This window comes from Diplotaxodon limnothrissa, linkage group LG14 (genome assembly GCF_057381915.1).
Source record: "Diplotaxodon limnothrissa isolate DT_005_m linkage group LG14, D_limnothrissa_male_GT1.1, whole genome shotgun sequence".
In the NCBI taxonomy this organism is placed as follows: domain Eukaryota; kingdom Metazoa; phylum Chordata; class Actinopteri; order Cichliformes; family Cichlidae; genus Diplotaxodon; species Diplotaxodon limnothrissa.
This window is the reverse complement of record NC_140609.1, coordinates 32,787,899-32,801,051: the sequence shown is the minus strand read 5'-3', so window position 1 is coordinate 32,801,051 and position 13,153 is coordinate 32,787,899. Positions and strand designations below refer to the sequence as shown.

General features: G+C 39.9%; 1 protein-coding gene across 6 annotated transcripts in view; it reads right to left on the bottom strand.

The window, feature by feature from the left end:
* frya (furry homolog a (Drosophila)) overlaps positions 1-13,153 on the bottom strand; it is a 49,081-nt gene that overhangs the window by 19,344 nt on the left and 16,584 nt on the right. For all 6 annotated transcript variants that reach the window (XM_085370831.1, XM_085370828.1, XM_085370830.1 and 3 more), the window contains exons 3-29: positions 12,138-12,191; positions 11,153-11,292; positions 10,949-11,039; positions 10,722-10,801; positions 10,551-10,631; positions 9,492-9,660; positions 9,159-9,251; positions 8,761-8,859; positions 8,045-8,146; positions 7,729-7,832; positions 7,179-7,287; positions 6,979-7,065; positions 6,702-6,873; positions 6,438-6,570; positions 6,189-6,296; positions 5,826-6,081; positions 5,535-5,717; positions 5,361-5,447; positions 4,118-4,377; positions 3,724-3,913; positions 3,348-3,472; positions 2,853-2,910; positions 2,596-2,687; positions 2,180-2,352; positions 1,500-1,660; positions 1,152-1,262; positions 562-716 (exon numbers count right to left, since the gene is read on the bottom strand). In XM_085370831.1, the coding sequence (XP_085226957.1) occupies positions 562-716; positions 1,152-1,262; positions 1,500-1,660; positions 2,180-2,352; positions 2,596-2,687; positions 2,853-2,910; positions 3,348-3,472; positions 3,724-3,913; positions 4,118-4,377; positions 5,361-5,447; positions 5,535-5,717; positions 5,826-6,081; positions 6,189-6,296; positions 6,438-6,570; positions 6,702-6,873; positions 6,979-7,065; positions 7,179-7,287; positions 7,729-7,832; positions 8,045-8,146; positions 8,761-8,859; positions 9,159-9,251; positions 9,492-9,660; positions 10,551-10,631; positions 10,722-10,801; positions 10,949-11,039; positions 11,153-11,292; positions 12,138-12,191 (3,473 nt within the window). The remainder of the gene's footprint in view (positions 1-561; positions 717-1,151; positions 1,263-1,499; positions 1,661-2,179; positions 2,353-2,595; positions 2,688-2,852; positions 2,911-3,347; positions 3,473-3,723; positions 3,914-4,117; positions 4,378-5,360; positions 5,448-5,534; positions 5,718-5,825; positions 6,082-6,188; positions 6,297-6,437; positions 6,571-6,701; positions 6,874-6,978; positions 7,066-7,178; positions 7,288-7,728; positions 7,833-8,044; positions 8,147-8,760; positions 8,860-9,158; positions 9,252-9,491; positions 9,661-10,550; positions 10,632-10,721; positions 10,802-10,948; positions 11,040-11,152; positions 11,293-12,137; positions 12,192-13,153) is intronic.

The following is a 13,153-nucleotide window of genomic DNA, read 5'->3' as shown; positions in this document are numbered from 1 at the left end:
GAAATACTTAATACTTAACCCACATATGCCCTTTAAAACTCTGTAAAAATATTATAACTGTTTCAGAACATATGCAAAATGGGTGTGTTATGCAGCAAACAAGCGTTAGTATTGCCGAAAAAAACGTACCAACATATGATGTTTGTGAAACAGCCTATTTTTCACCCATACTATAATCCTTTCTCGATACTTAATTGAGTAGTTTAAGTGTTTAGATTGTAGCAGAAGAAGTTAAAGAAGAAGATAAAGATGAATGATAGTCCTGGAGCAACTCTGACAATAATGTTGTATGAACAACACAGTGATATCAAATACATCATTTCATGCATGTTTCAATTTCTGAGATAAAGCAAGTGAAGAATTTCAGTGCAATAGTGAGTTGTTAGTTTGAGACTTTGGCTAATTTACTTACTAAAATGGACCGTAATGCTAAATGAGAGAATTCAGTGTCAGTCCAAATTAGCCAAAGTAAATGCACTTCAAAAACCTATACAGATAAACTAATGAAGACCCAATAAAAAAAAATCACTGAAAATGCAAAATTCATCTGAGATTTTGTACCTGCAGCCACAGACTGTAGCGATGGCTTTGAAGCACCCCGAGGCGACCTGCTTTGAGCCTGTGTAGCAACGATCCACAGCCCAGTTGAATAGGTTGACCTGGTCAACATTGAGTTCCAGCAACAAGATGACAACTTCACAGCCAAGCTGATGGACCTGAGCCAGGAGCAAACACCAACACAGACTTTTTTAGATTTAATTTCTTCTTTTTTCCCCTCCCTTGTACTCCACACTTTGTATCAGTCATCAGTAAATGATTTAAGGTCTCAGTGTAGCATGGTTCTAGGAGCTCTACAAAGAAGTTGATAAATGACCAGTTAATGCAACTCCTCAAACCACATAATAAATTGTGCTAAGGAAAAATATCTAAAATAAACATGCAGGTGCTTTATCTTGTATCATAAATGGGAATAAAGTCAAAATCAGTTTATCCTGAAAGAAAACTGCCCTTCTCCAGCAAGATAATGCTGAGCAGTTGGCAAGCACTAGTGCTGGCTTTTTATAAAGCAAGCTTCAGAAAGCTATCCGAGGGGCTTCCTGGGTCAGCTCCTTGTTTAAATGCACCACAGTGGTAAAGTATTGGCTACAGACCCGCTGATCCTGGCAGGCTAGTATATTATCCAGCCACTTGTAGAGGTATCCGTCTGGAGAGAGGCCAACGTTATCAAACACAGGCCCACAGCACAGCACAGCAGACATAGCCTGTGAGAACATCAGCCAAGAATGCTCACATGTTAATGGTTTAAACAACCAAGACAAGACAACCCTATTCACTCTGCCACTGTTCTACCAACAACTCTTTCTTTTTATCTAGAAATGCGACATAACATTTAATCTCAATGTGGTCATTCAACACAGCTGAATACTAAACAATCAGATTCTTCTTACTTATTCTGAATTTGTGACTTAGTCATTTACTTAGAGTCTAATTATGATTACCTTTAGGGCACAATACTGATATCTTGTGATCTGATGATTTCTGTCGCTGTAGCGATCCAGAGGAGTGAACATGATGCTGAAAGGCCCAGCCCACTGGCTGAAGAGGATGAAGAGGTGATGCCGCAGGCTCTGCTGTGGAAACAGGAAGCGTCTGTGGTGCACTGGGTTGGAGGTGGAGGTGGAGGGGATGAAAGAGCTTGTTATAGGTTTGCTCATTAAAAAAGTCTAGAGCCAGCAAAATTTATCCCGGCATCTTAAGCCCATCACAACTAAATAAAAGTGCATTTTCCCAATCTGATAATAGGTTCTTGATGTCCCCTGACAGACTATTAGCCATTCAGTGGGGACTTGTGAATGCTTGGCAACTCATGAGTCATCACCTGCCCTTTCCTGCACTGTCTTTAAGTAGAACTATTCTTGGATCCACTCCCCTTGGGCTACATCCAAATCAAGATCAATGTCAAGACTCTGGTCTTTCATGCAGTGTTCTAATGGCAGCCTAATGGAAACCTATTATACAATTCACTTTTCGCAAATGGACAGATGGATTACACCAGGTACTCATAAAAAGGAATACAGAACTTTCACATTTTCTGCTAAGTAATTTATCAGTCTGACCTATAGAGCAGTGACTGGTCTGACAAGAAAGGACTTTAAATTTAAGCTAGTTGCAGTAGTACCTGGTACGCATTGGATGAGGTTGGCCACCATGGCACTGAAGTGAGCTCGGATGTCCTTAAGGATCTCTGCATCTTTATCATTCTCAGCTTCCAGAAGCATCCGGGTCAGATCCACATATTCCAGGAAGAGAGCCCCCAGGGCGAGTGTGTCACGTTCCAATGCTCCATTTGTACTGTGGCATGAAAAAAAAAACCCCACAGAGACACCCGGTTCAGAGACATCACCAAGAAAATATTATGCAATAATGACATATTCACTTCTGTTTAAATACCTATAAACTGTAGCACTAATGGCAATTATTTGTATCAAAAACTCACTTGCATGAAACTGGGGGAGCCGTCTCTGTAATTAAGTACCTTTTTGCGATTCAGTCTTTTTTTGGGCTAACAGTGTCAACTGATACTATCACACTAACCTATCACTGATGACACCAGCATCAGCCAGGAGCTCAAATATCCTCAGCAGTTGAAGTCTCAGCAGGTCTCGTCGTTCACGCCGCTTCTTGTTCTGTAAAACATAATTAGAACATCTTTACAACCAGATTGTCTGTAAAAATAAAATGTTCTAAACTATATGAACTCTTTAGCAAATACTACATTATAGTCTAACATAGCTATAAATTCTCTCTGATTGTGCATATTTTGCATATATTATTAATTGAGTCATATATACCTCAGGTCTTCTCTCTAATGCCTCTTTCATAAGGGGATGCAGCTCCTCCACAAGCTCTCTGTGTGCATTAAAAACATAAACTCGTGATATAAATGTAAAATACAAAATGAAGTTCAGTAGCAAAAATTAAACTGCAGAATGACATTTTTCAAAAACAATTAAAAAAGCTATTAAATCTGACCTCTAGGAAACAATTTAGAAACAGCTATGTGAGGCATCAAAGTATTATTCAACTCTAATCCTCTGCTCATCTGCACTTTAAAAGCCACACAAATGCACTACCTTTAATTATTGAAAAACTATTAGATTGCACTCTCAGTTTTTCACAGGTTAATTAAAAAAAAAAAAAGACAAAACAGAACTGAAGATGTTTTGTGGCAATATTTAATCCATAAAGAAAATCACAAAAAAAGCATCACAGGAAAAAAAAGGAAAGTTTGTTTGCTTAGTTAAGCAGTAAATGATTAGCACCTAATATATAGATCTTTGATATACCTGAACACAAGAAAATTGGTGCGACCAAAGCCCAGAACTAATGACTCTGTCAACTCGATGCTCTCTGCCCTCATCAGTGGAACCAACTGCTTCAGAAGCCAAGCCACAGATGGGCTCCCGATAACCTGAAACATCAAACACCAACTGCTCAGTCAGACACATAAAATCTGCCACGACCACTAATTACTTAGAGCTGCATTGATATAAGTGTCTGTACACTTAAGAACACATTGACTTCATGCTCTATTCATGTGAAATAGCTGCTGTAATTTGATGCTTTGAGTTTTAAAGTCAACAAGCTCAGTATGAACACCTGATCCTGGAGAGACAAAGCGCAGAGGGAATTAATAAGGCCAGAGGACAGGGAGGCATGTACCTTGTTATCGAGGTTGACACTGCTGTCGGGTGTAGGAGCTGTGATCTCAGGTGTCGATGCTCTCAGATGGCCGGGGCTCATGATACTGGGCTTGGCCACTCCAAAGCAAAGGATCAGGTAGTTTCTCCATAGGGTTATATAGTTATCTCCACTGCCAGAGGTACTGGTCTTCTTTGCGTACACTGGATTACTGGTAAGGAAAAGGAAATATTATTAGATCCTTTATAATCTCACATTCTTTCAGTGGGGAATTTTGACTTTAAGCTCAATGAAGAACTGGAATATGGGGGCAGAAACAGAAAAGGGAAGATTAAATAGGGATGTGCAGAAAATAAAAATACAGAAGTGTTTCATGTTCCCTCCTGACCACACTGTAGTCTGAAAGGGCACTTACTTTGGGTCTACCAGGGGCATGAGCATCTGCATCCGAGTGAAGGCATAAGGCCAGGCGTAGCTGAGAGCTGTGGGGCAGTGCTTGGGAAGGTTGTCCTGTCGGAGGAGGCTGTATATGCACAGCACCCAGGGGTCCTTGACAGACTGAGCAAAGATCCACACATGTGAGGGGCTCCTAATATCATAATGACTGTTGACAAGCAATGCATTCCACTCCACGAGCCACTGCAGGTCCACGTGGTGACCAGCTGGCAGGGTGACCTGCAAACAAGCAGGTGACAGAGCAGGGTCAGAGGTCAGGGACATGCCTGAAATATATCTTAAAGCACTGCTTCTTTCTGACTGTCGACCAATGTGTAAAACTAATTTATTACAGTGTGAATAAGGCAGTAATTAGGACAACAAGACAAATACATACTATATTTAGAAAAGCTTTTTTATGTTGCATATGTTGCATGCCACTCTCATTATACTCAGAAAAATGCTTATAGCTGAAATGACAGCTGGCCAGAAGTTGCTCAGCTGTTTATTTAATTTTACATGATAATTAATGAACCTGGCTTCTGTTTTCTGCTTACTTACAAGATTATTTGCTAAACCAGATTTTACATGGGGTTAAAAATCTTGTTTTTATATTTTTATGTCAGTCAGATAGAAGCTAAAGCTCCACCAACACTTCGGTTTGTGGCTTTCATCGGGGTCATCTTAAAACATATTACAAACAGCATTTTCAAGTCGCCTGGGTAAGAGTAGAAAAAATACTAAACAACCAATAATATACATTTACACATCTGACAATGGGGCACCAACAAGAATGAACTGGATCACATGTTTTACGGCGACTCACTGTCCCTGGCAACAGAGAGTGCTCAGTGGAAAATGAAGGTGGTAACTTCCACAGCATTAGGCTGAAAAAGTGCAACCAAGTTTTGCCCTACCCAATGATGAAAAAATTCCCTCAATCCTGAAAGGTCTGCCTGACTGTCCTTTCATTACAGTTAGCCAATAAATGTGGTTTTTTTATACTGCCAGTGTTGCTGGAGCTTTAAGTTCACAGATCCTATCATCTTCTCCATACAGCTTGAGGTTGTCCCTGAAAACTCATCTCTGAAAGTCGAGCCATGTGAAATGAACACAGTGACGAAAGACAAATATTAGGAAAATGAAACACGAAGCAAATAAACAGAAACATCTCGAGGTTTACTTTGGAGCGGTGCCACAAACTGGAGGTACAAACAACTTACTGTGTCAGAGACTGCAGCGTTGACAAAGCTATCCAATATACCGGGGCTGAGCTGATCCATGATCTCTATCATTGGTTTATCATCATCCTATAGTTGGCAAAGCATACATTTTTAACCTGTACATAAAATATCTTTCTTATATTATGTTTCCTCAGCGTTCCTTCTGTGTTTTACCTCACACTGTCCAATAGTCACGAACAGACTGCGTATCTCTTTTAGGATAGCAATGGCGAGTCTGCGGGTGCTCAGCTGGCAGGAGCAGAGCAGGACGACCGCTAGTCCCTCCACAGCATGCAGCACAGTGGAGTGTGGACCTCGTTCTGAAGGCGTCTTGAGACTTGAGTTGGTCTGCGGCAGCTGTGATAAAATAAAGAAAAGCTGATTACCCAGTAGTAATATCACAATACTAAACTAGTTTATTTCTATTTCTAAAATGGGCAGTTAGTAAAAGACAACTGTGTATACCTCAGTGGTGTGCATTTTAGAGGTGTCAGACGTCTTTCCTGGTGCAGCCATGGTGAGTTTCCACTGAGTGAGGAGCTGCAGCAGTAATTTAAGGGATGTATCTAACAATCCCTGGTGGGTGTCTTGGACCTCACGCAACAGGAAGTTGGTAAATCCAAACAGGACGTCATCACGCCAGTCGGAGAAATCCAGCAGCAGACTTTGCAAGGAATTCTGTGCTATGAGTCGAAGCTCATCATCCATGTGGATTGTCAGTCTGACAAAGACAAAATAAACCAAACAAAAATAATGATAAATGAAGAATAACTTTTATGCAGATGAATGACAGGTCCTCTATGTATTGTTTCATATCAGGTTACTCACCGAGACAGGAGGTCTATGAGTTCTGGCTTAGACATCCCATCAGGCAGGATGCGAGGAATGGCAGCGACACATGTCCTGAACAAGTCGATCTTAGGTTTTCTCTCACCTCTGAAAAGGTCGCATTTCAGTTATGTTAAAAAGTCTTGTTTTCTGTGTCAAAGTGTAAATTGATCAAGTATTGAGAACAAGAGCGTTAAGTTAATGATGAATCCAGTCCAGTCCAGTCAGCTGGGATGTGTGCAAACTTACGTGATCATGTCCTCAGGCTCTTTGTTCAACATCTGAGCATTGGTCATCATCATGCATCGGCCCACCTCCTTGTCCAGGTGTCTGAGAATGTTGTCAATAGCCTTTCGGACGTGAAAATAATACTGAGACATACCTGGGAACATGAGAGAGGAAAACCTATTGAACTACTTTAGCTCACTGGAATATTTTTAATTGAATTCCTATAATTTAAAATGCAGAAGCATGACATTTTCAGAATTCGTGACCATGGTCTGCCTCTCTCACCAATGACTTTGGCCTCTTCATCTGTTAGTGTCTTGCTCAGATATGTCTTCTTTACTCGGAGTGTGTTCCCAGAGGGCAAAGTGCAACCAGTGTTAGGCATGGGAGGCTCACCGTCCTTCTGCTGCAGTTTATCGGCTACAACCAGGAATGCTCTCAGACCAATATTCATTCTCTAAACATGACAGAAGGGTCACCTGTTAGTTATCAGTTTCCAGCATCCCATTACCAGTCTTGCAGGACCTTTACAAATGAAATTGACTGCTATACAAACGTGTACCTCAGGATTAAGACTAAAGGCTTTTGCAGGTTTCCCAACACACAGAAGGTCAAAGATAATCTCTTTCATGGCATAATCCAGTCTTTCCTGCAGAAAAATGAACATAAAATACAAATCAGTTATAAATAACCTGATTATTCTATTACGAATGGCATCTGCTAACAGTCATACAGTACAGTACAGCACACAAGTGTATTCACCTGGGCGATAAACTGGATGATTTTCACAAAGATATTGAGGGGCATGTCTCTTGGTACCACACTGCGGGATCCTTTGGGGAAAAGTGTTGTTACAATGGTGTTGAGTCGACTGAGAAATGAGACAAAGAAAGCAAGTTAATAAAAGACTTTGTGCAAACATTTAACAAATTAGACAGATCATTTTAAGACATGTTTATTTTGGGCTTGATCAGCACCCAAATATCTGTCTGGACCCATCTGGAATTCCTCAAGTGGGCTTTAGCTTGTACGTAATAACATCTGCAAACAGCTGATAACCCTGCAGGCAACTGTTACTGGAAATCTTGTATTGGTTTGAGCCTAAATCTGTCTAAATCAGTTCTAAAAATATATAAAAAAACCACAAAATGTTTTTAAAAACATTTTTTTAATCTTCCCTAAATCCGCCACTTCATCATGTTCAGAATTTGTTTTGTAATAAAATATAAAATAGGATATTTCTACGATAACAGTTATTTACTGACACTTAAAAAGAAAAGAAATGTAAATGCAAACAGTAAAGGATTTTTACCCTTGTGTCGCAGTGTTGCTCTCACACTTGATTCTGATCATGTAAACCCACAACAGTCTATAGAGGGACTCCAGTGCAACACGAGCCATTTTTGGGTCTCTACTCTGTAATGAAATAAGGTTGATCGAAGAAGTCAATGATAGATCCATCTTGAAGAAAAATAATCAGTGTAATATTGCTCACAATATCAAATAAAAAATGTAGTTCACGCAATTATTTTTGACAATTAAAGCTGTAATATTTGGACTGACTGAGACGCAGCATCCTTTAAATAACAAATGCAGTTTTACAACTGTTAGTTACTAAGTTACATTACCTTCAGATTTGAGAGGCAGTTGTTAAGGAAGATGTGCCATCTGTTAAGGAAGAACTGTTTCTGGCTGACACACAGCAGGCACGTCACCAAAGGGTAAAATGCCTGAACAGAAGACACAAAGTGCAGCCTTGTTACAACAAATTCTCTCTTTTTTTAATTTGTAAGTTATTGACTTACAACTAAACCACTGGGATTTTCTGCATATTATATTCAAACTTGCCTATTAAGTTGTCAATTTGTGGAATAATGCATTATCTCTGAGCAACCTTTGCATAAGTGCATCTTAAACCAGCTTCCTTTTGAAGACATAATGTGGTTCCCTCTTTTTTAAAAAAATGTTTTTTGCTGATGGTGCATCATTCATAAAATATAGCTTTCAGCCATTATCATTGCCTCAGGAGAAAGTAGATGGCTGTTGTCTTTCCAGATCCATGTGAACTACCATGGTGAAATGTTTTATTGAAGACACTTAGAGGAGAAGAGACTTTAAATATGCTTACACATACTGCAGTGCTTTTAATGTGTTTTTTAATGCTATGAAACAGCAGCCTGTCTTCCCTCATAAATGTTTTCTATTGTAGACACTAAAAAACTAAAAAACACACACACAAAAGTGACCTTGAAAATTCACAGGCATCCAGGGAATCTGAGCATGTAACTGAAGATGTACAAAAGAGACAGGTCCAACAATCAGTGTCACTTTGTTTTGAACTAACCAGTGAGTGCTTCTTCCTGGAGGACAAGTCCAGGGTTGTGTCGTACAAGCTGTCCACAAAATTCCTCAGGCATGGTACGTTCACCTCGTTCTTCACAGCCTAAGACAAGATTACACATCACAGTATGGCACAAAAAGACAAAAACGTCTCCCCCTGAGTGATCTTCTATATATAGTGTAAAACATTTCCAATGCAGAGCCTAAAACTAATGCTATTTTGTGTGTGTTTAAAGTTATTGCTAATTTGCAACTATCACCTTTATTTGGGTTTTTACATACTGTAAATAGTACTTTCATAAGATATGCAGTGTTCACTATACACTATAGATACACTGCTACAATGAAATACACATAACAACTGGGTATTGCACACAAGAATCAGATGAGGAAGAAACTTACTGCTGCCACGGGAACCAGAATCTCAACAAAGAGGCCAGCTAAAGCATGCTTAATGTCCTTGTCTTTGACTTCTAGGAAATACTGGGCACACTCCTGTGAAAAAAAAAAATAGTGTAAGCTGCATGAAAAAGCCAATGGGAAGCACAGTTAAAATAAAACATCAAATCTTAACAGTTCTCAGAATTTAATTCATAGTTTCTACCCAACAGAAACATTAGTATAGAAGAGTTTAATACGGCAGAGGATGAGTACAGAAGAAGTACAATATTCATATATATTCAGTTTATAATGTATTGAGGCAGAAATATTATTCAGTTACTAAAGCTATTATACCTGCATAAACTGAAAAGAGGCTTCAAAATCCTCAACGGGATACATCTTAATTCGGAAGAACTTGACCCCCATGATGAGGCTAATGGTACTCTGGACCACATAAGGATTGTGCTCTTTTTGCCGCAGCTCCTTTAGCTCAGTCATAAACTTCTTCTTCACAGCAGGAAACCTGAGAATAAAAATAGCTAAATGAGGCTCTATATTAAGACATGCTTGCACAGCTCAGTCAGACAAATCCCAAGTCAGCACTTCCATAAAGAAGCAGAGTTGTGACTCAGAAAGAATACAGTGATAATATTCAGCGTGCACACCTCCCAAAATATCAGCCCCTCATCTCACCCTCTATATGCAGACTGTGAGTCTGTGCCCCCAGATGAACTCCTCATCTAGCACCTGATCCTTTGCCCAAATTGAACCAGAGATGAGATTCTTCAGCTGGTCTAAATTTAGACGATAATTCATCATGGGAGCTCATATGAGCATTTCTTAACCTCTTCCCTGTTGGCTAGAGCTGCACTTGAAAGAAAGTGAATACAGCTGGGAGAAGAAATGCTGTATTATTTCGACAGTCAAAATCAGCAACCCTTTAAAAAAAAAAGAGACTGCATCAACCTTTCTGAAGACGATTCATTTTAGTTTACAGCCAAATTCATTACCTCTTCCTTTGCCTGATCTTTAGAAAAGTAAATATCTCACTAATATGTCATATAAGTGTCCTTTAGAAAAGGTTATGTGGCATGCCCATCGGCAATATCTCTATTTTAAGGGCTTATTCCTTTCTTCGGTGATCTCAAAACTTCAAAATAAACAGAGACATTCATTTCCAGTCCTAGTTTGGGGTGAAGGGGATCGCTCCAGAAGTATGTCATCCCTACAGTACGTTCCAGTCTCTTAAACCAGGGAATGTTTTGCAAGAAGGCATTAGGAACAGTAACACACCAATGTGATGTGGCATGACAGCAACAGAGGAGAGGGTAGTAATTTATCATACAGTGAAAAAAAGTTAAAACACAGCCAATAGTACTGAATTATTATCACTGTTCTGTTTTTGTGCCTTACTTGGACTGGGCTAATACTCCTATGACTTCAGCATAGAGGTCTGCTACAGTGTGCATGTTGCCAGTGTTCGGACCATGATACCTGCAGGAAAACAATGCATTATACCAAAAACAGCACATTTTAGAGAGACTGAATGAAAAGTAAACTTTGTAAGGACAGATGAGATCTTACCCCTCTTTGTATCTAAAGTGCTTAAAGGCTAAGTTAATGACTTCATTCACCAAACTGTCAAGGGTCGGGTAGAGCGGCATCTGATTAAGAATCAATAGAAAACATGATCATCTCAAGATGTCTGCCAAATTAAGTTTATTTTGTCAGCAGCAATAAATCAGGGAACCTGATGAAATTATAGGATAAGCTAAGTAGATTTTGTGTAGTACAGAGTTTAGTCACTTTACCTGTTTCAAAACTTCTATAAGTACAAGAGAGAAGATGAAATCAATGGCCAAATCCCGCCTTTCAAGTAGATAATCTCTCTGTTGCTCGTCACTGTTAGAGAGAAAACATGTTTGCTATAATCATAAAGCACACCTGAGCCTCACCATTCTTTTGTCTACAAGTGACTCATGCTTGCGTGCAGAAATCAATGTAATTGTTCTCACTTTTTGGACTTGGTGTTGGCTCTTGGGTGGTACTCGTGCAACTCCTCTTCTAATCCATTTTGTCGTTTGTACCAGTCAAACAAAGTGCGGAGGATGGAAGGGAGACTGTATTCAGCCAAAGAGCTCATGGAGCTTATCAACTAGGAGAGCAAGACATACATAGCGCAAATGAGCATTTGGGTTTAGCGGTCCACATACCAAAGTGAAAGATAGCCATCAGTATTTCCTTTGTTTATTTGAGCAGCAATTTCAACATCAATTCCAATAACAAACAAGCGTTAATTTGCATTTCATCATGTCTCAAGCATTTTTTAAACATTTTAACAATAAATGGGCAACATGGGTTTAAGTAAAGTAAAAGCAACACTAAGAAAAGGCACCGAGTTTGAATAGTGAACTGGTTCTTATTGGGGATACAGTACGCAGAAATACAGAGCGCCCATGGGGCTGCCTCCCTCAGTCTTGGGGGTGGGTGAGCGAAAGGAAGGAACAGGCCGGGCACACAGGAAGGGAGGAGAGTCTGGTGGGACTGGGGAACACAGTGAGCCCTTCATTCAGCACACGGCTGGAGAAGAATCCTGGCTCTGTGTGGCTGCTGAATGGCCTCGCGCAGCAGCACAGACACACCTCTGTGGCTGTGAAAGGGCCTTCTCTGAAAAGCCACAGACCTGCTCGATACACCTAGTGCTGAGGCAGTGCCAGCTGTCAAGGTAAACACTCCTGCCCATGACTAGATCTGAAAGACCTTTTGGGATGTGAGCTGGGCTTTCAACCATCAACTTTTTCAAGCTGAAGTGCATCATACTAGAGCAGTATCTATGACGTGCTTATTTTCCAATTGGGAGAGGAAACACAGTTACCTCTGTGTTGGTGTTGGATTTTGTATAGAATAAAAATATAATCTAATATGGTTATATTACAGGTAAAACAAATAGTTTATCTAGTGAGCATTTGGTCCTAGGTCCCTGTATTTCTATGCACTTACTTGGTCAAACTGAGGATCTTCTCCCCGCTGTAGTGACTTTGTTAATGGCTTTTCCTAAAAAGGCAGAAAAAATAGTCATTTTAAAACTTTATTTTTGCAATAATACAGACAAAAAAAGTTCTTTGTAGTGTGATTTAAAGAGTATAACTCCAAATCTGATGACTAAGGAGTATGAACCGGGACTGATCACAGCCCAGCTAATGAGAGGGCCATCAATCAGTCTGTTGCCTGGCTAGGAGCAGGCAGGGTCACTTACAATATTAGAGATGGGACATTTATGACAGTTCTTATTATTACAGTCTTCCATCATCTAAGATAAAAGCCTTCAAAAGGGTTTAATTCTCAGTGCACCCATCTCCTGGCAAAGTGACAGGCCCGTCGATGATTTCTTGACTCTCTAGCCATCAGGTCATAACCAGCCATCCTTTTTATGAAAAGGCTTAAAAAACATAAGCTGTTAACACAGATGGTTTAACTCTCTGAAACTCACTTCACTTCATATATACCGCACACAAATATCTACTTAAAACATTTGGGAAAACGGCAACGAAATTGTTAGCATTGTACAATTTTTGGAAAGATAAGACAACATTTTAGGTGAAGCTCCATCACACAACGCAAGCCTGATTTAAGGGCAAATTTACGTAAAACAGACAGTAGCATCATTCTACATCTATTGTTTATTCTTGTGCAATTAAAAATGTCTTCTTTCTCTTCCTTTTTGCAACCCTGCTTTTCCAAAAACTCCCTATTGCCATGTCATCAGCCAGGCAGCACATCACAGCACTTCAGTTGCTGATTAATCCAAAAAAGCTAACTGTGTGATCTGTGTCACAGTGACATTGCGTGGGCCATAATGCTCTCTCTCTCTCTCTCTCTCTCTCTCTCTCTCTCTCTCTCTCTCTCTCTCTCTCTCACACACACAGCTGGAACACCAGCTAAGCTCCAAGGTTTGATGAACCTTTTAGTTTTTAGACAAATGCTTGAATCTGAGACGCCCATCTGTGCTGGAATGA